At 29.0% G+C, this 25,202-nt stretch overlaps 3 protein-coding genes across 10 annotated transcripts in view; 1 reads left to right on the top strand and 2 right to left on the bottom strand.

The window, feature by feature from the left end:
• Window positions 1-7: 7 nt before the first annotated feature.
• On the top strand, window positions 8-1,683 carry LOC109597567 (E3 ubiquitin-protein ligase RNF25). The gene is made up of 6 exons (XM_020013294.2): window positions 8-162; window positions 216-284; window positions 339-579; window positions 630-845; window positions 897-1,145; window positions 1,442-1,683. Exons 1-6 carry the CDS (start codon window positions 146-148, stop codon window positions 1,532-1,534), a joined length of 885 nt encoding a protein of 294 aa, XP_019868853.2. The 5' UTR covers window positions 8-145; the 3' UTR covers window positions 1,535-1,683.
• Window positions 1,684-1,824: 141 nt separating this feature from the next.
• LOC109597563 (protein FAM135A) lies at window positions 1,825-10,494 on the bottom strand. Of its 4 annotated transcripts, XM_049963170.1 has the most exons (14): window positions 10,271-10,494; window positions 8,071-8,180; window positions 7,573-8,016; window positions 6,570-6,599; window positions 5,600-5,679; window positions 5,403-5,548; window positions 5,091-5,350; window positions 4,878-5,035; window positions 3,425-4,822; window positions 3,152-3,370; window positions 2,755-3,097; window positions 2,489-2,700; window positions 2,272-2,431; window positions 1,825-2,128 (listed from the first exon to the last, which is right to left on the bottom strand). In XM_049963170.1, exons 2-14 carry the CDS (start codon window positions 8,145-8,147, stop codon window positions 1,855-1,857), a joined length of 3,801 nt encoding a protein of 1,266 aa, XP_049819127.1. In that variant the 5' UTR covers window positions 8,148-8,180; window positions 10,271-10,494; the 3' UTR covers window positions 1,825-1,854. The 4 variants fall into 4 exon arrangements, with proteins under 4 accessions (XP_049819127.1, XP_049819126.1, XP_049819125.1 ...); XM_049963169.1 differs by having other exon boundaries at window positions 5,403-5,679; window positions 10,040-10,494; XM_049963168.1 differs by having other exon boundaries at window positions 5,403-5,679.
• Window positions 10,495-16,117: 5,623 nt separating this feature from the next.
• Window positions 16,118-25,202, bottom strand: part of LOC109597565 (C-type lectin 37Db) — a 37,681-nt gene continuing 28,596 nt past the window's right edge. For all 5 annotated transcript variants that reach the window (XM_020013290.2, XM_020013291.2, XM_020013292.2 and 2 more), the window contains 2 exons: window positions 21,333-21,441; window positions 16,118-17,243 (listed from right to left, as the gene is read on the bottom strand). In XM_020013290.2, the coding sequence (XP_019868849.1) occupies window positions 16,996-17,243; window positions 21,333-21,441 (357 nt within the window). In that variant the 3' untranslated portion in view covers window positions 16,118-16,995. The remainder of the gene's footprint in view (window positions 17,244-21,332; window positions 21,442-25,202) is intronic.

Genomic DNA, 25,202 nt, shown 5'->3' with positions numbered 1-25,202 from the left:
ACAATTTGAATTTAAAACATTCGGTACCTGTCTGTGACGTCACACTTGGCCGATCTGTCAAAAATCTACAGAGTGACAGTTTACCTTGTTTGTACTTTTTATAACAAAATAAATTATTGATTGATCTCATTTTGCAATAAACACAATGTCTGTTAATGAAAGGTAACGTACAGCCTTAGTTTTAATTTAAATTGATAATAACATCATCATTTTAGAGTACGTGAAGAACTTGAAGCTTTGGAGGCAATATTGATGGATGATATTACTATTACCTACAATGAAGAGTAATATTTTTTCCGATTGTATATTATATCATGATACTATTTTAATATTTGCAGAGGTTACCCTGTGCTAGTCAAAACTACAATATTCCCTTCAACAGCCGACGATATAGAAAAACAGTATGTTTGTGTTACATTAGAAGCTAAGTTACCGGAAGAATATCCAGATACACAACCAATTATACAACTAAGGAATCCCAGAGGCTTAGATGATTCCACAATAAATCATTTGCAAAGATCTATTACAAATAAATGTGATGAATTTGTGGGCCAGTCAGTTATGTTTGAAGTTATAGAGGTAAATTACATAATACTTGTTTTTTGTATATTAATGAGTATTTTTTTCAGTTAATAAGGGAAACATTAACTAAAAGTAATTTGCCAACTTGTCAATGTGCTGTTTGCTTATATGGATTTACAGTAGGAGACAGTTTTACTAAAACTCCATGTTTTCATTATTTCCATTCCTATTGTCTTTCAAAACATTTAATAACTACAGAGAGGATATACCAAGAAGAACAGGATAAATTACCGACATGGCAAAAGAGCACTAAAGGATTCCAGGTATTTATATTGAAATGTTTCTATTCACTTAAAATTACTCCTTATATTTAGGCAACTTGCCCAGTTTGTCGTGAACAAATAAACTGTGATGTTGAACAGTTGAAAACATCGCTTCCACCTAAAGACTTAGAAAATGCTCAAAACTTTGAAGTTACCAATGATTTAAGAATGTTACAAGCTAAAATGAAGGAATTGTTTATCTACCAAAAGAAAAGAGGTGGAATAATTGATATTGAAGCACAAGAAAATAAGTTACTATTAATTACTGAATCCAATGAAAATTCAACTCCTCCTGGTGAAGTAAGTATCCTTGAGTTATAATTGAGAATAATACTATGAGATAAAATTGTCTGCATATTTACTGTTATTAATTTATCAATATAAGATAATAACAGGATATGAATACTATTATTATACATACATTATTTAAATTACTTTTGATTACAACAAATATATGCTTGAATAATTATTAAATTATTTATATTTACTGTAAATTATAAGCTTGTTTCTTGTTGTTAGTTTACATATCATAAATATGTATAATCAATGTATTTCTTTAGATTTTCAATAGTACACAAGATTAAAAATATTTTCAGGATCCAGGACCTAGTCTTACAAATAATGGTGCAATGGATGCTGGTGTACTTGGTGGCCAAAAATGTGATAGTAAATTTAATGTCAATAGATGACCAAGGCATTCCAAGAAGTCAGTGACTAAATTTATAGGTGTCATATTCAATATAATATGTATTTGTGCTCTCTAGATAAGTTGCATATTAGGAATACTCCTTTTTAATTTTTAATTTATTTTTTAAATTAATAAACTGTATAACCTTTATCAAGTATTGTAATTTTTAATTAATGCATCCCACTCAAATTAACATGATAATAAAAGAAAGCTATAAAATTGTATAATGGTGCAAAATTACATAATTAAAAAAAAGTATTAAAACACCTTTGGTTTATGAAATAATTTATTAAAAAAAAAAGACTTTATAAATAGTTATATCTAACGGAAATATTTGATTCCAACTACCGCCATAAATTTCTCAATGAAAAGTTCAGAGTCCAGAACTGCTATGTGTGCTGCCCTACCAATTAAAGCATTCGCAGTATTCGGCAGAGCATGATGAATATCGTAACGCACAAGTTTTAGATCCTTTTGTGATATTATAGGGGACATTATATTGTGAACCATTTCTCGATAAATTGTTCCCAATTCCGACGAATCTTTGATTGATTCCTTACATAGTTCTATCCTTGCTGAATGTAAAGGAACGTATCTGAGAATGAAATACATAAATTATTAATGTAAAGGTAACCGTTGCACGACTGAGACAGTAAAATTCTCTCAGTTTCAAACGGAGTATATATAGATTCATTTCTTCCGGAAATAATATTTTTTCGAAACTAATTTAAAGCTTACCGGTCTTGTCCTGATCCACAAAGAAGTATGTTTTTAAAATGGTGGAGTGTACTTCTTTGACTTAAGCGATATAAAAAAGACTGTCTAGAATCGGTTGCATCTTTCAAACATAATTGTAGTAAAGAGCCGGACTTTTTCCATTTTTGCATAAACCACATTCCTAAAATTTTTAGTAAATAAAATAATTTTATTATAAGTTTAATATATATTTACTTACCCATGTTAACTAATCCACTACTATTGTATAAGGTTCCTAAATGTGGTCCAGAAAGTGATAAAAAAGTATGCAGTCTTGGAAGTAAAAATTTCATTTGTGGTCTTGTTAGAGCCGATCTTATTATTATATTTCCTAACGAATGACCCACGAAACTGATTCTTGTTGGTCGTATACTACTTGTATCTAAGTAATGTAAGATTTCGCTAACAAGTCTGAAATGATTAATTATTTTAATTTTAGTCAGTCAACGATCGGTTTTGGCTTACCGATCAGTCATCGTGTCGAAATCACTAAAGGTATCACCTTGATTTCTTTCCGACATTAAAAAATCAAGATATGCTCCTGGAAGTCCTAATTCTAAATATGTTTTAACAAGTCTTAAATCGGCAGAATTTCCGTCTAAACCGTGGACGCACACTATCAAATGCATTCCCTCTGGTGAAAATATTCTAAACTCATCACTTATGTGAAAGTAAGGAACTGTAGATGCAAAGGAATTTAAATCCGAATATAATAAACCAGGAAATTTTAATTGACTTTTGAATTCCTTTTTTCCTTTTAAAAATGTCTTTAGAGCTTCCGAATTTGATCCTTTATATTGTTTAAAGTCTGAAAATCACATTCATTACCACACATAGCATTGTTGGAAGTTTAAAGGAGTACCTTCATTCTCTTTTGTTGGGTTTACGTTCAATTGACTAGGTTTCGTTTCAAGCACAGTTTGGGAATCAACAACGTGGTACAATAAATTATCCACAGCATTGATCTCCTCTTCGTTAGTGCCATTCGTTATCGAACTCGACGGCGAATCTAAATCTCTAAATTGTTTCGGTGGAGGTAAAGCAATATCTTCACAGAAGTTACTTTGGTTATTTTCACAGCCTGCAAATTTAACTTATAAGTAAAAAGCATTATATGGAATTTTATAAAAGTTACCTTTGAACAAAGGATAATCTTTATTCTTCTTCCCATGTCCATTGGAACTATCACTTTCCAAATAAAATTTGTTAGATTTTACTTTATAAATATTATCCTCTAATTTCTTCCCATTGATTTTTTTAATATCTGAAGTTAAATTAAACATTTTTTTTTGTAAATTATCTAGATTCGAAACAGTAGCACTTATGGCAGGATTAGTTACATCAGTACTAGATGCTATAGAACTACTTCTAGAAGTAATCCACCCACTTTGTTCACTGGTCGAAGAAGTCGAACTACTAAAGTACTTCGTTTCCGGATAATGCAAATTCTCTTCTGCTTTAGGAGAAATGTTAGGCAGTGATTCAGAACCTGATAATACAAGAGAAACGTTTTCATCTCCTAAGTCAGAAGTACTCCACACTTTTCGAAGTCCTCTTACTCTAAGTAAAGCTGTACTATTTAACCCTGTTTTAAATATATCAATAGATAAACTCTCTGTAGAACTACTAGTGGAACCTATCTCGAAGTTTTTTCCATTTGATATTCGTTTTTTTGATTTCATTACCTTGTCGTTTGATTTTAGTTTTTTATTTTGTTTTGATTTTCCATTTTGATGCTTCACGTCGTTCGCTTTACCATTAAATACTGTTTGCGGTTCTGATGGTTGCAAAAATGATTCTAGTTGCCGACTTTGGCTCCGCTTTGCCGTTACTAACGAATTAAATTTATTTACACCGTTTGTACTCTTTTTTGGTGACAGGAACTGCATTGAGTTGGTTCTAAAAATATTTTGAAGACTGTCTTGAGAAGTTTGACTCATAGATTTAATTAATGAATGGTACTGCTGCTTTGCATTCGTCAATTTCTTTATGTCAAATTGTCTCACTTTATCAACACCGTTTCGAGTATAATTCCGTTTTATGGACGTATCTTCAAAATTTAATGCGTTGCTAGTTGGTTTTGTTTTTTTACTAGTAGTAGAAAAATTATTGTAGTTATTAAAGGAACAATCACATATGTTATCATCTGTACTATCAGATCTTGTACAAAATTTAAATTCGTCTTCTATAAAATACTTTCGATGGCGCATGTTGTGCTCACTTGACACGTTTTTTAACTTTCGATCTGCATGATATAAAGACTTCTTTGATTGTCCTGTATCAACGAATTCTTTCTGGTGGAGGATGTTGCTTAAAGAATGATGGAAATGATTTTTTGAACAAGTCTGCAGCTGGTCCAAGGATTTACTGTGCCTCGTTGGAATGGAAAACATAAGTGGATCTTCTAAATTGTATAAGTCGACGTTTACCAAAGTCTTTTCCGAGCTTTTCCTTTTATCCCATAAATTTCCAATTCCGCATGAGCAAAGCGTTTCGTCGGTAACTAGCTTTGCAGTTTTTATGCACCAGGGATCTGAAATAAGCAATAACAGCATAATACATTTTCGTGAAGTTACATTTTATATTACCTTTGGAAGATCTGAGATTTAGAGTTTCATCACTGCGTTTTTCAGCATTAAAAGGATCCTGGTACTGATCTTCAAATATTATTGGCATGGAGGCACTGTCTCCGTCTAGAGCTAAACAATGTACAGGCAAAGGAGGTAGTAATTGCATATATTTTGACCTAAAACAGTATATTGTATAAGGATATTACTTCCCTGCCATGTATCATACCATACCTTCTAAGGATATCAGCAATAACAAAATAATTTTGATAGTTTGTTTCGTAGCATCCAAAAGCAGATCTTCTTGGGTTGTAAATCAGAAAAAAAAGTTCGGCGAATCTTCTCACACGTAATAGATGGTGCCTTTTACTTAAATATTGTTGTATGGCGATTTTTCCGCTGAATGTTAACAAAAAATAATTCCAAAGTCTTATATTTTCTGCACATAGTTCTGCCAATTCCGAATTTTGTAAATGAGGCCGTTTCTTCATTAGCTAAAATCAGATGAATAAATATCTTCAGTTTAAGAACAACAAGTTTTTTTACCTTAGTACTGTCGTAGTCGTTATGTTTTACAATTAATATATCATAATTTTCTGCAACAATTTCTTCTCTTTGTTCCATTAAAATTTTATATTCTTTTATAACAGTTTTTAAATTATTGCTCGAGTCTAACAGAACATTATACGCCTCTAAATGAATTTGCGGTGATTCGTTAATTTTGTTATAAACCTTATGACTACTCACTGGTGGGACGGGATCCGTTAACGCTGAACATTGAGTGGAACGTATTTTACTCCATGACTTTGATGTTTTTGGTGCACTAAAATTTAAAATTTATGGATTAAATCAATCAATATTTAATTATTTATCTTTTTATTAGATATTGAGATAAGCAAATAATCCTTACTCCATAAACTACAAACATAATTTTGGTTATTATAAATTTTAACTTAAAAAAACTAAAATTTCTACATATATACGTCACTACATCCTTTTAAAATTTTAAGGTATGCGTATGGAATGTTTTTGGTGTATTAAAATTTAAAATTTCTGGATTAAATCAATCAATATTATAATTATTTATCATTTTCTTAGATATTAAGATAAGCAAATAATTTTTATTCCATAAACTACATACATAATTTTGGTTATTATAAATTTTAACTTAAAAAAACTAAACTTTCTATATCTATGGAATTTACTATCAAACAACTAAGTTGGTTACATAGTTAAATTGAATAGTGACGTTTACTATATATACTAAAAGGTAACTATTGTGAGTTTGTTCGGACATGTTTTCTCTAAGGGGACAAGGGACACGACACAATAATAGTATGAGATCCAGAACTAAGGTTTATGAAACAAACAAAGGTGCCCTAAGCAATTTAAATTTTTGTATTACATGTCATGTGCAAAAAATTAAAAACAAGGTCCTTTTAACTTCAAGAATTTGGCAATCTTGCGTATTATTTATTAAGATTATTAATTAGATTATTAATTGAAAGATATTTTATCATTTATATACAGTAGGAAAAAGGTTTGACCCGTCTGAATGTAGAGAGATCATCATGTACGACAGAGACAGTAGAACTTTGTCTGGGAGACTGTCTCTGTCTCTATCATACATGATATCTCTTTTAAAATTCAGATTGATCAAACACTTTTTTTTTTCATTTCATTTCATTCATAAAAAAGTATAAAATTACTCACCAACTCTGCATATATTTGAGAATTCCTCGCCTGAAAAAAAAAAATAAAATAATATTTAAATTTCCAATAAAAATAAATTTCAATTAATATCCAATTACAGATTGTAATACTGTCTGATACTTTACAATTGCGTAACATAAAACCACTTATGTTCTGGGACAATCAATACTGACACTGACAATGAATTAAATCAAATAAAAAGGTCGCTTAATAAAGTTGTATGAGATTTCACTTAAAGAGATGTTGGGGTCAACTGAATTATTTAGTTTGAATGTAAATTTTTGAAACTGCATTTCACTGGGGCAACATTTATATTTGAAAAAGTTGTGCCTTGACATTAATATTAAATGTTAATCGGATAATAAATGGGGTGGTCTAAAAGGAAATTTTTGGGGTGGAATATATGGCCCTCGAATGAACTTTAGATTAAAACATACATATAATAATATGTTTAAGTTACTTGTTAGCAAGTGTTTCAATTTTAACTTTAAATTATTTCTATTTAATACACGAATTAAATACAAGTACAAAATTATTTTACTAAACAAAAAGGTTAAAGCTAATTTACTGTAGTACAAGTTAAGTAAGTGATGCTATTGAATTACTAGTTAATACCGAGGTAAGGAACTTACAAGTCTTCATAAGCCTTACATAGTATTTTATTTATACATTTCATTAGTATTGAAATCATTAATTTAATCATATCATTGCAGTTTAGTGACGTTATTAAGTTTGCCACAAACCACATATTTATTTATTATTTATAGTGTAACCATATATTTATTTATTATTTATAATGTAAGTTTAGATATGTTTGTTAATAATATCTTTCTATAAATAGACTAGCAAAACCTAGGAAGAAGGAAAATCGATTAAAAATATAAGGGATAACTGTGATAAACATATTTTTGAGCAGAGTGTGTAAATTTTACTTCTTTGCAATACTTATGATCTGTTTCTTTTAATAAAATTAATCAATAAAAGTATAAACTGAGATACTCACTTCATAGAAGGTTGATGTAACGCAGTAAGAGCGGCATGTATGGTAAGAGAAATCGCAGACAAATGGAAATAATCGAATAATACTGGCAGGTGATAATGGAGCCCCTCAACAGGTGACATCGTGAGTTGCAGAGTTCTTGAGGACACCATTACCATCGTGGCCGGTGACGAATCACTAAACCATAACTCCAACAGCAGGGTGTACTCCGCACGTTCGAGCGATTCCTTCAGATTGTTGCCGTCGACCAGCATGTGACATCGAAAGAGGACGACATCTTTTAGGGACACTTCCTCGTTCCTGTATAGTATCTGGAAGGGACGACATGCTCCGTAATTTCCCAAAACAATTGCCGAACCGAGTCCTGTTGTTACTTCGGGGGTCGTCACTTCGATTTCCACTCCTAATTTCGAAGAAACGCGGAGTGAGCATCGGACCTGGTACATTCTGAAATAGCCTAATTAGTTGCGCACTTATTAGTCGTAATCGTATAAATCTTACCCTCTTTGAAATAGATCCACATTGTAGAATTTGTATAGTTCCACCGAAAATTCAATCGTTGATTGCAACTCACTCATACTATTTTACAGTAAAATTTTGTAGCAACATTCCTAGAATTGAAAAAATTGATAAAACAATGTTAGCCATCTCAGTTCTAAGTTTGTTAATGAAACTAATTTTTAATTGTCTTAACTGAAGCTTTGAGAGGTTCACTGACTTTATCGTCAAGTTTTCTCTTCTAAATTAATTACAGTCGTTTACTTAAAACGTTATTACTGAATAAAGCTTCTACAACTTAACAAGACAATTGATCTAAAGTAGTTAGGGAGTGCTTGTGTACGAGCTAGTCTGTAAAGCTCTTCCTCTCCCACTAAGTGTAAGTTTTGATGTGCTTGAATATATACTAAATATAAGAATTTAATTTAAGAAACGTACGAGCTAAATTGTCTTTAAAATCATATAAAATTCTTACGTTGTTATCAATCTTAATTTGTTCCCAATTCAATACAAATTTTAAGGACTTTATTCTTGTTTTTAGCAAATTATCATAACTTGAGTATTGTTGCCTCTTTACAAATACTTTTTTTACTTTTTAACTGAACATATGTAGTAACGTGAATGTTCTTTAGTCTTCAGTTTAATAAAATATATTCCTTGTAACAATATTGATTCATGCTATTGATAAAACAATATGTAAACATAAAAGCCTCCAAAAATAGATAACTTTTATAAATGGTACAATTTCTAAAACTATCAGATAATTATTTTTTAAAAAAGAAAGCCATCTTAGTTTTAAGTTTATTAATGAAACTAATTTTTAATTATCTCAACTGAAGTTTTGAGAGATTCACTGACTTTATCGTCAAGTTTTCGCTTCTAAATTAATTACAGCCGTTTACTTAAAACATTATTACTGAATAAAGCTTCTACAACTTAACAAGACAATTGATCAAGTCTAAAGTAGTTAGGGAGTGCTTGTGTACAAGCTAGTCTGTAAAGCTTTTCCTCCCCCACGAAGTGTAAGTTTTGATGTGAAAGTTATTGCTTGAATATATACTAAATATAAGAATTTAATTTAAGAAACAACGAGCTAAATTGTCTTTTAAGTCATAGAAAATTCTTACGTTGTTATCAATATTAATTTGTTACCAATTCAATATATATTTTTAGGACATTATTCTTGTCTTCAGCAAATTATCATAACTCAAGTATTGTTGCCCCTTTACAAATACTTTTTTTTACTTTTTAACTAAGCATATGTAGTAATGATAATGTTCTTTAGTCTTGAGTTTAATAAAATAAATTCCTTGTTACAATAATAATTCATGCCACTGATAAAAAAATATGTAAACATAAAAGCTTCCAAAAATAGATAACTTTTACAAACGGTAAAGTTGGTGTGGTATAAATGGTTTAAAAATAGTAGAAATACTCAACTATTTATGAAATCATTTGCGTGACAGTATGCTAACGACCTAATAATCTTAAACGACAGAAAATTCTTAATCAAATATTTTCATAATGGATGTAGGCGTTAATTTTAACGATTAGAACACGTATGATTTTATTACCAACATAAATTTGATATTTCATTCATTTAAATTTTGTAATAACTGTATCAATTTAATGGATAAATAAATAATTTAATATTACTTATCATGTTAAATTTTGAAATTAATACTGACATGCCAAAATAAACTAATTAAATGTATTGTGTCTATCAAATAGCCAATAAAATAATTATTACTGATATAATAATTTAAATTGTTAAATTTAATTATACATTTTCAAATTATTTTTTGACATTTAGATTAAATTGAATATTGGCATATTATTGTAAAGCATTATTTATATTTTAATTATTTCAGCCTTTTAAATTGTTCAGTCGATTTATTGTACAAATTCACGTGAAAGTGAAATAGAGTCAGTTCAAAGCAGATAGAGATAATGTTCCAGCTACCCTACTAACCTTCTTTAACGGCGCTCAATTTGTACGTTCACGAAAGCTCAAAAAAATAGCTATTCCGTACCTCAGCACCGACACAACTGCATAATTAATTAATCTGATACATTTAATTGAACCGATGACTGAAGTCGGCGTTAATTTCTAGTTTAACGTAATAAAATGTAAATACATAGACGGGCCACCCAAAAATAAAATTCAGAAACACCAATTCGTCGACTCTATAAATACACTCACCATAAACTTAAACCGTTTAATATTTAAACAACACTGAACAACGCGTTAGACGGGTGTCGGGGGTGAAACATTTTATTTAAATTCGGTCGCGTCACACTTCGTCTCGATCGCGTTTCGAACGCGGCCAATTCGTCCGGACAGGCACCGTTTTATTTACGTTATGTAAGGAATTTTGCGAACGCGTTGCAGAATCATCTGTGTGCGAGGTGGCAACCAGGATATCAGCCGTGTCCTATTTACGGACGAACCGAACTAGGCGTTCACCCGAGGCGCACGGGGATTGCGCAGTAGCGGCAGGACCGGGTAGGTCCGGTGACGGAACGCGCCTGCAGGACTCCCATACAAACAAACCAGACTCGCGGCCAGAATAGGGAGCGGGCCGTCGTGCACGACGCAACGGTGTCGTCCGCGGTTTAATTGAAAAGCCCTTCTTATAGCGGCGCAAACGAGGACTTACGTTGTCGGTTCAAATTAAAAATTCACTTTTGAGGAATTATATTCATATACTAGATGTACTCGCGACTTCGTCCGATTGCGTGTTGAATACGATCGTTTTCTAGACGGTGATCTCGGGATTCCAAAGATTCTTGAGCCCTTAACCATGAATGACGCGTTCTATTTAATTGTAATCATTCATTCCTCTCAGAACTACTCTCATTCGACCTAGACATGGTCATCCGTAATCTACAATTTGTAAGACGACTTTCCCTAACTTGTTCAGATTCATTTTCACGTGGCAATCTTTGGCTTTTGGCCTTTCTCATGTTTTTAGAGAGATTTGACTTTCTTTTAGGCATAACTAAATATTAGAAAAAAAAAACTATCTACGTTACTAACTAAATAAAATAACCTATAAATAATTTATCAGTTTCAATGTAAATCTGAATATTGAACACAAATGTACATAATTTATAATTATTTATAATTATTACTTAAGGAAAGCAGTAAAAATGTAACAAAATATTTTGAATTAAGATAAGATAAGGTAAGAAGAACGGATCGGTGAAATTATAAAAGATCGTTGGTGGGAGAAGTGGTGGGAGGCGCCCGACGTGACAGCCCAGTGGTGGTATGCGCGTGAGCTGCGCGTGGTACTGGACAGTACTTGGACATTACAACATTACTTTATTTTTCTAAAATAAAAGAATTTTTCTAAAATAAAAGTAGCCTAAGTTACTCCTTATTACATCAGCTACCTGCCAATAAAAGTCCCATCAAAATCGGTCAAGCCATTTCAGAGATTAGCCGGAACAAGCAGACAGACATACAGAGAGACAAAAATTGTAAAAAGTGTTATTTTGGTGTATGTACCGTATTTCTATTTATATGCATGTAGTAAAAAACGGTTATTTCAATATTACAAACAGACAGATATTACAATTTTATTTATATGTATTTTTGAAGTGAAAACTTCATCGACATGCTCATGACTGGCGCACGCGCAGTGTGCTAGACTCCTTATACACTTTTTGGATGAGTGAAATCTTGTACGTTCGCGTCACCGACATGCTTATAGCAGTATATCTGTAGCTATACAGTTGACGTATAGTGCTGTGTATATCTTATAAGTGAAATTGAAAAATTTATTTAAATATGTCCAATGATCGAAAACTCAGTACTACAAAACATAAAACGACAATCGACGCCGCTTTTACGCAAAACTTACGCAATTTAGTAAACTAAAATTAGACAAAAAATGAATGGAAACATGAATATTAGACTGTTTCAAAAAAATCGAATTTTTTTTTTCTTATTTATATCGAAAATCTTAATAATGAAATAATATTTCACAATGATCAAAACAAATTTTTTATAGAAATTTTAACGCTCTAGAAAAAATGCCTCTTACAGTTTTTTGATATATTCATTTTTCCAAAAGTTATTTAACATTAAAGTTGGATTGATTTAAAATTTTGACATTTTTCTTATTTTCTGACGCAACCATCAACTTTATGGGAAAATTTTATATGATATTTTTTGTAGAGAATTCAATTTCCTATAATTTATCTCCGAAAAAGTTTGTGATATTTTTTACTGATTATAAGTTACCTGCTGAAAACTAAAAATTTTATTAAATAAATATTATTTTACTGCTTAAAATTAAGCATTTTATTTAAATAAAAAAATTGATTGTTTATTATAGTCAAAGTTGTATATATCGTTACATTAACAGACTTTACTACAATTTGGCAATTTTTTTCTGTATTCACTTATAACTAGCAAGAAGTATTGTAATTGCTTCTCATTTTTCGAGAAACTACTTTGATTATAATAAACAATCAATTTTTTAGTAAAAAGCTATTTATTTAAATAAAATGCCTAATTTTAAGCAGTAAAATAACATTTATTTAATAAAATTTTTAGTTTTCTGCAGATAACTTATTATCTGTGAAAAATAGCAAAAACTTTTTCGGAAATGAATTATAGGAAATTGAATTCACTACAAAAAATGACATATAAAATTTTCCCATAAAGTTGATGTTTGCGTCAGAAAATGAGAAAAATGTCAAAATTTTAAATCAATCCAACTTTAATATTAAATAAATTTTGAAAAAATGAATATATCAAAAAACTGTAAGAGACATTTTTTGTAGAACATTAAATTTTTTATAAAAATCTGTTTTAATCATTTTGAAATATTATCTCTAACGAGAGTTAAAAAATTTTAAAATCCAAGAGAACACCGTTCCCGTGTTATTTAAACGGGAAATTAAAATTTACGGTGCGGCACCTCTTAATATTAATATTAACAGCTGTAACTTTCACAATATTTTTTTTACCATTTCCAACAAGATTTTCGATATAAATAAGAAAAAATAAATTTGTCGATTTTTTTGAAACAGTCTAATGCATATAAATTATTTAACAATAAATTTAAATTACTAAAATGGCGAAAGTGGAGAAAACCATAAAAAATTTGACATTTCATCACATGTAACTCATCTATTTATATTTCGATCGATCAAATTAGGCACCGTTGGACGCATAATTTAATCACGTGTTCATCTCTACGTAAACTAATAAATAGAAAACCACCTCTTTTCTGTAAAGTAAATATGGCTGAAAAAAGAGAAGAACCCATTAAGATATACACCACTGTAATTTGAAATTTTTAAAATTTAATTTTCACGAACTGTCCTAATAAATTTTGTCCACTTCTTTCAGAAACAACTTTATAATGAATATGTGTTTCATAAATATAAGGCAAATATGGAACTATGTTTTTAAAATCAACATTATTTAAAGCTGATAGTTTACTCTATTATAACTAATAATAATATATTTTGTTCAAAATCAAAAATATAGTTTATCTATGGAGAAAAGGAAAAAAATGAAATAATCCAATGAATAATTACTTGAATTTTTAACTTTATGTTTATACCATGAAACTAAAAATTATTGTGGATTTTGTGGAGATTAGTGACATTTAGAAAAAAGTTTTTTTTTGATTTGCAGCAAACAGAATTAATTTTAATACAAGAAATATACACCGATACGTTTGTGTACAATGTGTTCATAATTGTTATAAATTATATTAAATTTGCATATAGAAGGCGGTAGGGATTTATATTATATATAATATATTTAAGGTTGCTCCACTTTCTGCCAATACTGTATATTTGGTGGTGTGTGTTGAACTTTTTATTCATAACGTCGGTTATCGATCGTCGGGGGTGACATAAGTCAAACTGCAAACGAGACCCGAAGAGCAATTACAGCTAGTGAAACGAGGCAAAAAACTTGGATGCCTGCAGGAGGGCAATCACCTTAAAGCCGTGTACGGCCCTTTCGAATTTGCGAAACTATATAAAGAATATTTTCAGCAAAAATGACATTTAAACGGTGAAGGGTGAGAATTGCAAGTTTGTAATCCTCCACCCTTCAATTCTAATTAAAAATTTCAATAAAACCCGAATTTATGATAAAGTGATTCTGGAATTAATGTCAACGCCCAATTACAAAATGTTCCGCCGCCCATCAAATATCTCAATATAGATTTGTATATCCCGCTTTTCCAATATAGCACAATTTATTCCCCTTGATCGTCGTCAGAGACTTACAAGTTGCGACACAAATTATATTCCCTGGACACCTGAATGGAAAACCATCGACGTTCCGTTTGAATATACAGGAATATTTTGAGCCGAAATATTACCTTTGAGATTATCAGGGATCAATCCTGAAAAAAGTTGCTTGATATGTGTTTATGAATAGCACCAATATATCGAAGAATAAATCATGCTAGAACTAATTTTCTTCATAATTAAAATCTAAACTGCATCAATGCATTTATTATTCATAACAGTACTTTAAATACCCAATTTTTTAAACTTGTTATCTATTTTAAATAACTGTTTACTCAATACCTGAAACATAAATATGTGTTAATAATAGTTTTAGAATATTTAATTAGCAATCAATACCAGATAAATACTTTGCTATTTATTTAGTATGTTAATATAAGTCTCTGTAATAAATTAGTTTTATTTACATTTGATATATTTAAAAATAAGTAAAAGTGGTCTGATTACATTATTCTACGTACAGTATTGGCAAAAAGTAGAGCAACTTTACCAAATCTTGAAAATTTATATATTTTTAATGTGGATGTAAAAAATAAAACTGGACGACCAAGAAAAACCAATAGGTTTCAGGATAAACAAATTTTATCCCACTCCAAAAAAGATTCATTGTTGAGTTCCAGCAAAATAAAAGGTCTTCTTGAGACACAACTTGGAATTAATGTTTCTTCAAGAACTGTAAGAGACAGATTACTACAAAGGGGTCTTCATGCGAGAAGGCCAGACTAAAAACCATTACTATCAGAGAAGAACAGCCAAGCCAGAGTTGAGTTTACCAGGTCCCTTTTACACTGGACTTTAAATGATTGGAAACGAGCGATCTGGAGTGATGAAATCAAGTTTAATCTGGTTAGTAGTGATGGGATTTTATATGTAAAGCGACCTATTCAGGAAAAGTTTAACCCAAAGTTTACCATACTCACTGTTAAACACGACGACAGGTCGGTAATGGTATGGGGATGCTTTTCGGGATTTGGAATGGGTTCTCTCCTTTGAATAGAGGGTATCATGGATCGTTTTATGTATAAAGAAATATTAAGGAACAATATGGTACCGTATTCAGATAAAAATATACCACTAAAACTTTATTTTCAACAAGATAATGACCCGAAGCACACTTCAAAATATTTGTGGCTGGTAAGGGCTTGTAGTGGTTTTTAAGGGAAAAAAATAATGTTATGAACTGGTCATCTTAATTTCCCGATCTAAACTCCATTGAAAACTTATGGGAGATAATGAACAACAAAATAAGACACGAAGAGTATAGTAATCAGAAAGATTTATTCACGGTCTTGGCAAAGTATGGATCCAAATATTATTGACCATCTGTTGCTTTCCATTTAAAAAATGTGTCTGGAAATTATTCAAAATAATGTGAATTTTACAATATATTAGTGTAGAACTAATTAAAATACTAATTACAAATTATTTGTAGTAATAAAACTTTAAATAGCATAAGTTGCTCCACTTTTTCCATCCCAAAATAAATAATCAACAGTAAAATTAAACTCTTTATTTTTTTTTTGTTTAACTATGTAATTGTTAAATTTATAAAGGGAAATTAATTTTCTTTTTTAACATAATAACCAGGACTAAAATTATTTGAATTTTAACGAAGCTACTGGATCCAATAAAATAAATCTAGTAACTAGAGAGAACGTCCACAATTAAGTATGCAAGGACAAGTTAATTATAAGATTTAAATAATTAACTGATTAATCAATTATCCTAAAAATGGGATTGTTTTTACCATTAAAACAAAGTGTTATGTGATGAGTTTTATTTTTATTTTGTACAATGGTTTTACACAATAGCTACTCTAACGTTGAATTATATGACTTAGTTTCATCTAAATAAAAAGTAATAATACTTCCTATATATGGTGGTATATATGGTATATTTACAAATTATTTTCGACAGTTCAATAAAATGGCTTTTAAATAATGTTAATGAAACAATTAATTACATTTAAAATATTATTTTGCTACTATTTCTTTAAAGAATATTTCTTTTTCAATAATTTACTACCTACATCTATACATGTGTGTATGTTTTAATTAATTCTCTTTTGTGTTCTAATCTTATTACAAAATGTTAACTATATTTCAAATTCTACAGTTATTGGTTTATCTTAAACAATATCGGCAGTTTTATATCAGTACTTCCTTATTTTAAATAATTGCCTATGTCACTTAATACATTCCTGACATTGTCGTTTTACAGTAATTAATGGGAAATTTAAAAAATTGCTTGCAGTCTAGAAAGTTGGTCATGCTAGTGACCACATTGCAGGTATTGGTAAACTTGATTTATATAATTAAACAAAAATGTATCATTTCAAAAGGTCGATAAACAAGTAAAATGTTGTAAAATAAGAATACAGTTAATTTGATGGCATGTTCCTAATGCAATTACTACTCATTACATATAAAAAAATCGCTTATGAGACTGGGACACAGCTCGACGGCATTTTTGGTCATTTTATTTACATAACACAAGTCCATATAAATAGTCTTCCTTAGAACATAATACCATTTGTAATAAAACACTAATCTGTGTCTGTTTGCATGTCTACATCGACGGATATACGCGAATATCACTGTTTCACCGTATCACTTTACACGTTCGTTAATTGCATCGCAATCACTGCTGTACTTCGCACACGAAGTAGGTTTCGAATGAGCACGGCGAGTCGTTCCATTTCAGTCCTTTGCCGTCCCTGTTCCACAACTCTAAACAGTTCTCCTGTTCGCCGTTCTCGTATTCGAAGTTGTTCGGCTCGCCGGCGTTCCAGTTGGTGAAGGTGATCGGTCGGCCCGTCGACATCCAGAAGAAGTGGCCTTCGTCCGCCAGATCGGTGCCCGATGTCCAAAAGTGCTCGTGACCCAAACCTTTAAAAATAATTAATGAACACGTCTTATTTAAAACCTGGCTCAAGATTCTTTAACAAAGTTTAGTAATATACTATTTCATAGTCACCATTTCAGAATTAAGATATAGAGTAACTTTAAAGACATTCGATGCAATTAAATGAAGTTTATTGCATTGAATGCATTTGGAAAGTTTTCAATTTTGGAACGAGAATTCTTTAACAACATTTATTATGATCAGTGTTTTGTAATATACTATTTCATAGTTACCATTTCAGAGTTAAGATAGAGAGTAACTTTAAAAACATTCAATGCAATTAAATGAAGTTTATTGCATTGAATGCAATTGAAAAGTTTTCAATTTTGGAACGAGAATTTTTTAACAACTTTTATTATAATCAGTGTTTAGTAATATACTATTTCATAATTACCATTTCAGAGTTAAGATAAAGAGTAACTTTAAAAACATTCTGTGCAATTAAATGAAGTTTACTACATTGAATGCAATTGCAAAGATTTCAATTTTGGAATGGGAATTCTTTAACAACATTTACTATAATCAGTGTTCAGTAATATACTATTTTATAGTTACCATTTCAGAGTTAAGATAAAGAGTAACTTTAAAAACATTCTGTGCAATTAAATGAAGTTTACTACATTGAATGCAATTGCAAAGATTTCAATTTTGGAATGGGAATTCTTTAACAACATTTACTATAATCAGTGTTCAGTAATATACTATTTTATAGTTACCATTTCGGAGTTAAGATAGAGAGGAACTTTAAAAACACTCAGTGAAATAAAATGAAATTAACTGCATTGAATGCAGTTGCAAAGATTTCAATTTTGGAACGAGAACTCTTTAACAACATTTTTTATAATCAGTGTTTAATAATATACTATTTCATAGTTACCATTTCAGAGTGAAGATAGAGAGAAACTTTAAAAACATTCAATGCAAATAAATGAAGTTTACTACATTGAATGCAATTGCAAAGATTTCAATTTTGGAACGAGAATTTTTTAACGACATTTATTAAAATCAATGTTTAATAATATACTATTTCAGGGTTAAGATAGAGAGTAACTTTAAAAACATTCAGTGCAATTAAATGAAGTTTATTGCATTGAATGCAATTGTGAAATAACGTAATGTAACAATTAATTCAAATTAACCCAATTAAATGCAAATATACAGTATATTTTCTGACAGACCTAATTTAATCCAATTTAAAAGCATGTATGGTATTGAAATGGCAAAATATTATAAATAAATATTTTTAATTTTATAAATTAAACACCTGTTATTGTTACAAAATGCTCGTTTCAGTTATTTAATAAAAGTTGATTTGTTGTTAAGACTTTCACTCTGTTGTTTAAAACGTTTTATTTGCTGATTTAATAATAATTTATTCAAAACTGATGCTCCTTTTTATGTTTAAATAATTGAAAAAACTAATTGTGTTATTATTTTGTAACATAACATAATTATAATATGTGTACAAGTCTGTCACAATTAACCAGAAATCTTATTACGTTCTGAGCTTTTTATGAGGTTCTTTAAGAACATTTGATCATTGTCAGAGAGTGCATCAAAGTGTGAAACATGTACGAGATAATTTCGTAATTTTGGCGGTTTCATACCTTGAATAAATAACAGGATATTTCTGAAATTCCAATTTCATACTATTAAATTGGTTAATTTGAACTAATAATCTCATAACTGTCTGTCTAACTTCATTACATTTAATGTTGTAATAAAGTATTTTAGTAATTTTACATCAGAACATTAATAATATCTTAATTTCAAATTATAAGTATACTTTTTGATAATCTATATGAAATACTTTTTTAATGATGAATGAATATGTGTGTTACCACAGGTATTAATTTATAATCAAAATCCGATTATGAACTATTTTTTTACTGTTTACCCTGACTTTGTTTTTTAAAAACCAATTAAAATTATTTATTTCCAAATAATACTGACTGGCAGATTTTGAAAAACCCCAATTTTTATAATACTCGCAAAATAATAATGTTTATACAAAATTACATTACTTTATGAACACATATTGGTTTACAAAGTTGTTTTTTATGGAAATTTTATCTTTATATATTTTTTTTAATTTTAGAAGAAACAAGCCAAATTAAACTTTTTAACTTTCTTATTTCTGAAAAACCCATTAACGACAACTTTTTTAATTACAACCAAGATCGAGTGAGACCTTCGTTTAATTTCTGTTTTTTTTGTATCATCTTACGGATTTGAGGGTCTTTAAAAAGACGTTATTTCATACCTTAGAATGACAATGATAATATATTAAAATACAACATCTGAATTATATATATTTAGATAAATAACTAAAATGATTATATGTATATTGAAAGGTGAAAGCATAAAGGTTAATCTATATATAATGAGGTTTTCTAAACATATATAAATATAACTTGACTAAAAACCCAAACTGCAAAAACTTTCATTAGCCACTTTCTTGTGCAGAATAAAGTATTTTTAAATGAGCCAAACGTCGTTTTCTGTGTTCTGTACATCTGTGAAAGCCTTAGAGTAAGATACTCTAAGTAAGGACGAGAAATCTGTTTATTTTTGAAGGATATCAAGTTCAGATTTTAGTTAATTTTAATATTTTTTCTTGTTTCAGGGAAAGGAATACCATGAAGGTAAAAAATGAGTTTTGGAAAACCTGAGGTCAAAAGGAGCTGAATATTTTCCTCTTCTGTACGAATTTTTAGCAATCAATGTCACAGCTGAATACTCGATTTGAAACCCACTTACAGCCAAATATTGAGTATTGACCAACATAAATTATTTATTGATTTTTGGGTAATAAGAATATATAAAGCTTTCAAGTAAAGTGGTGAAATTCTTGCCTTTCGTGACAACTTACTCATGTAAGAGTGGATTATTACACCTGGTTATGATAAAGTCGAAATATAGAAGTCGATTAAAGGCTGAAGATTAAAATTGCTTCGGTAATCGATTTCATTAGCCCATCCATTACATTAATCAATAAAACTAATATGTCTACACTCATATCATGTCTTATTTTTTCTATCTACACTTATTTTTTTAAAGAGGTTTATCAAAATTTTAAATACTTTTGTTGGATTTTATTTGGAAATACCCAAAATCCACAAATTTTTAATATCTTGTTCATTGTGTAGATACAGATACATAATTGTAATAAAATTATCCCTCTTGGTGTATTACTAATGCTTTATAAATTATTTTATTAACAGAAATTACTGTTAATCACGACTTCTTTGTAATTGTACAATTACGGTTCTCACGATTTACAACCGACAAGTCTTTTGAAACATTAATGAGATGTTTTGGTTAAACAGATTTCCTTTTAATGTCAATGAAATAAATCAAGATTCTTATGATTACACCTTGTATAACAAGGTAATTTTACAATAAATTTTATGTTTCAGCACAATTTTATACAGGTAATAAATATAATCATTAACATACAATATATTTAAAAATACATATTATACCGATAAAGAACGCACATTTATTTATCTCAAATTAAAAAGCTTTTTTAAATTTTCGGTCCAATCTAATCGGTCAATGTACTCGGACCTGTTTTATTTATTTTTTTTTGTTTACACATAACAAATTAAGAATAGAATTAAGTTTAAATAATTTTAATTACTAGAGATATTAATCATCAAATTTATTTGATTAATGTCAAACCAATATTCAAATTAAAAATTAATTTGTTGATTAATAAAATTAATGAGTCAATGTCTCAAAGTATATTAAAACGAAGTGATGTAAATTAAACATTTATAAGGATATTTATTCTCAAAAACACCAATATTTTAGCGATAAACTTGACCCAGTTTTAAAATTTAATCAATCGGCAAATAAATTGTCAAAATGTGTAATTTTATGACATATATTAATCATTCAATTTCTGTTATTTGATATTTACATTATGCAAATTTTGGTAGTTTACAATCAATGTTTACCAAATAAATGTCTGTATTAATTTAATATAAATAAATATTTTTTTAAATGAAAACGTTTGTCAGTTTTGTCAATTATTTTGATCCCAATTGAAAAATTATAACACCACTTACCAAAGTCTTTGATGTACTTTTCCAACTTGTCGTTCTCTTCCTGGGAGGTAATGCTGGCTAAGTGCATGCCGTGGAATCTACAATACTGCGTGGCTCTGAAGTAATTTGCCTGAAGCAAAAAGAGAACACAGTTTAATTTCATAACGTCTTTTGATGCTTTCCAAAGCAAGATCAACTTTCTTAATCATTAAGTAACACGAAATTGTGAAGCATTGACACAAGTATTTAACAATCTATTCATAGGAAGAATATCGAGAACGAGAACTTAATACCTAAAACAGTTTATCAAAATAGTTTCCTCATTTTGCCTTATTCTTATACCAGTTGGATCAAAATTCAATTCAACTGCGTTTGAATATATACAAGTGTTTAAATATTGTGTAATAGTAAATAGTAATAAAGATGATTATAAATTATGCTGGACTATACGTAAACGTAAATTATTTCTGAAATTACCTGGAAAATTATTAATTACATTTGTGTGCTAAAAATTTCACATATTTTTCATATTATCTAATTATCTATTAACTATAATTAAAATATATCTGTCCTAAAAATAGTAATGAAGTAAGTTTGAGTTGTTTTTAATTAAAAATTAACAAAACCAATATAGTAGTATTGTGGGAAGCAATTTTAAATTAATATAACATGTGTACTAACTAATATAATTTATATAGTCTTGTAGTAACTAGTAATTTATGTTGAAAGTGGCAAATATAAAGAACACATTAAAGGTTAATAGGGAGAAACTATTAATGTTATTTACTGAATCGGCTTTTGTGATGTGTGATAGAATTTTGTATTAATTAAACGCATATATTTAATTGAAAAAATTTCTATCCGTTTGTTTGGACATTTTCTTTACAAATTTAGTAACGGGATTTGCGCAATATGTGTTTAATTAAAATTTTAATTAAATTATAAGTACCACAAAATATACAGGGTCTCCGATATACGTGCACCACCATGAAAAAGAACATCCCTAATGCAAAAGTAGGTTCAATAATGGCCAATAATTATAGTAAGTTATTAAAATCTATTAAAAATATGATTTGAAATATTTAATTTAAATTGGATTAATTTGGTGTATGAATATATAATACTGTAGATAACATATATACAGGGTGATTCACATAACTCATCTAACTATCTCATCCAACTTGATTCATTGATTTGAAATTATTGTAACAATTATAAATTGAGTTGAACTACTTTAATTATTTATTTTGCATAAAATTTAATTTCCGGTTTCACTGGATATAACATCAACTTTGTTGAAACACCCTGTATTTTTTTAAAATTTAATAAGTTTAACTGTTCAATGAGCACAATTATTACAATTATATTGGATTATATTTTATATTATATGTACCTATAATTTAATTTCAAATTTAAACGTAGATTTAAGTATATGTAAAATGTAAAATGTTTGTCCTGGTTATTATGTTAAAAAAAATGTATATTAAAAATTAACTTCCCTTTATAAATTTAACAATTACATAGTCAAACAATAAAAAAAAATAAAGAGTTTAATTTCACTGATTATTATTTGTTTTGGGATGGCAAAAAGAGGAGCAACTTATGCTATTTAAAGTTTTACTAATACAGTAATTAGTATTTTAATTAATTCTACATTAATATATTGTAAAATTCTCATTATTATGAATAACTACTAGACACCTTTTTTTCATGATGGTCAATAATATTTGGATCCTTATTTTGCCAAGACTCTTGCAGAACCGTGAATAAATTTTTCTGATTACTTTACTCTTTGTGTATTTTTTGTTGTTCACTATCTCCCATAAGTTTTCAATGGAGTTTAGATCGGGAAATTGAGATGGCCAGTTCATAACATTAACTTTTTTCCTTAAAAGTCACTGCTTCAAATATTTTGAAGTGTGTTTCGGGTCATTATCTTGTTGAAAATAAAGTTTTAGTGGCGTATTTTTATCTGAATACGATACCATATTGTTCCTCAACATTTCTTTATACATAAAACGATCCATGATACTCTCTATTCAAAGGAGAGGATCCATTCTAAATCCTGAAAAGCAGTCCCATACCATTACCGACCTGTCGCCGTGTTTAACAGTGAATATGGTAAAGTTTGGATTAAACTTTTCATGAATAGGTCACCTTACATATAAAATCCCATGATTACTAACCAGATTAAACTTGATTTCATCACTCCAGATCGATTGCTTCTAATTATTTGAAGTCCTGTGTAAAAAGGACCTTGTAAACTCAACTCTGGCTCGTCTGTTCTTCTCTGATTATAGAGGTTTTTTAGTCTGGCCTTCTCGCATTAAGACTTCCTTGTAGTAATCTATCTCTTACAGTTCTTGAAGGAACATGAATTCCAAGTTGTGTCTCAAGTAGACCTTTTATTTTGCTGTAACTCAGGAAAGGATCTTTTTTGGAGCAGGATAAAATTTGTGGATTTTGTAGAGATTATTGACATTTGGTAAAAAGTTGCTCTACTTAATACTAAATATTTAGTATTTTAATTTGTAACTAACAGAATTATTTTTAATACAAGAAATATTCACCGATACGTTTGTATACAGTGTGTTCATAATTGGTACTTTCTGCCAATACTGTACATAAAACAAATATTGTATATAACAGCCATGTCAATTATTATTAATAGATACATAGACTGATTTATGGTACGTATTGGGATATATTAATCAATTTACTTTCACACATTGAAAAATAATTCAAAAATTGTGTCTGTGAACTGTGAAATCACGTTGAAAATAAAAAATTATACAAATTTAAAACAACTCTTTATAGTAATTATAGAACTTCATATATATATATATATATATATATATATATATAGAGAGAGAGAGAGAGAGAGAGAGAGAGAGATCAACTGGTAACAACACATAGTATAATAACTTACATTTAATGATGAAAATGTTAAGATTGTTGGAAAAGAAATACTCAGAATAAAGTATATACTTTACTTCTTTCGGTGAAAAAAAAAACTAAACTAAAAATTAAAAATCGATTTTTAGACTAATAATCAATTTCTTTTTATGATTTAACTCTTGAAATGATAAATTACAGTTAAAGGGAAGTTTAAATTCTCTAAAACGTAGTTGAATTATATAAACAATAGTATTTTATACTGAGTTCATTATATAAAAAACAATTATTTTTATAAAAGTGTTTCTATTTTATTCTGTTGTTTTTCGATTTTTAATTTTTTTCAATGTGACGTACCGTTTTAAAAAATTCCCGTAACTCATAATTTCATCAAAAATTGAATGAGGAATTCAAAAAAAAAAAAAATAATTTCATATTTTTATCGTCATCGTAACATGGTTAAAAATCAAAATTAAGAAAATAACCTCGCTTTTCTTAAGGTTATAGATATAGCTCTTACTTTTTTTCCTAGAAACTATCATCATACCACAAAACATATCCGGTATTTAGATCAATCGATTCACAAGGTGCTGAGAATAGCAATTTTTACTGATTTTCAGTATTTTTTGATTTATTCAGAAACAGTAACAGATAAAGACCTGAAACTTGCAGCATCGAAGTATTTTATTAGTAGCAACATTTCCTGAAATTATGACTCCGATACCTTTCTGGGGCCGATTCGGAATTCTTATCGTCCCATGGCCTTTAATGAATGATAACTACTTCAAACATATTTGACAATTTCTTTTATGCTTTATGTTGTAAACCTTGAAACTGTCCTTTAAACATGCGAATTTGATAACGTTTTTATAAAACAATTAATTAAAAATATGACCATTTAGTTTAGTATACAAAAAATTACCTAATTGAATTAATTTACCACTTTTTTTCTTAATCTTAATGCTTCCACTACTTTTTGTTAATATTTTTTATCTA

This window comes from Aethina tumida, chromosome 2, assembly GCF_024364675.1.
Source record: "Aethina tumida isolate Nest 87 chromosome 2, icAetTumi1.1, whole genome shotgun sequence".
In the NCBI taxonomy this organism is placed as follows: Eukaryota; Metazoa; Arthropoda; class Insecta; order Coleoptera; family Nitidulidae; genus Aethina; species Aethina tumida.
This window is presented reverse-complemented; position numbering and strand designations above follow the sequence as displayed.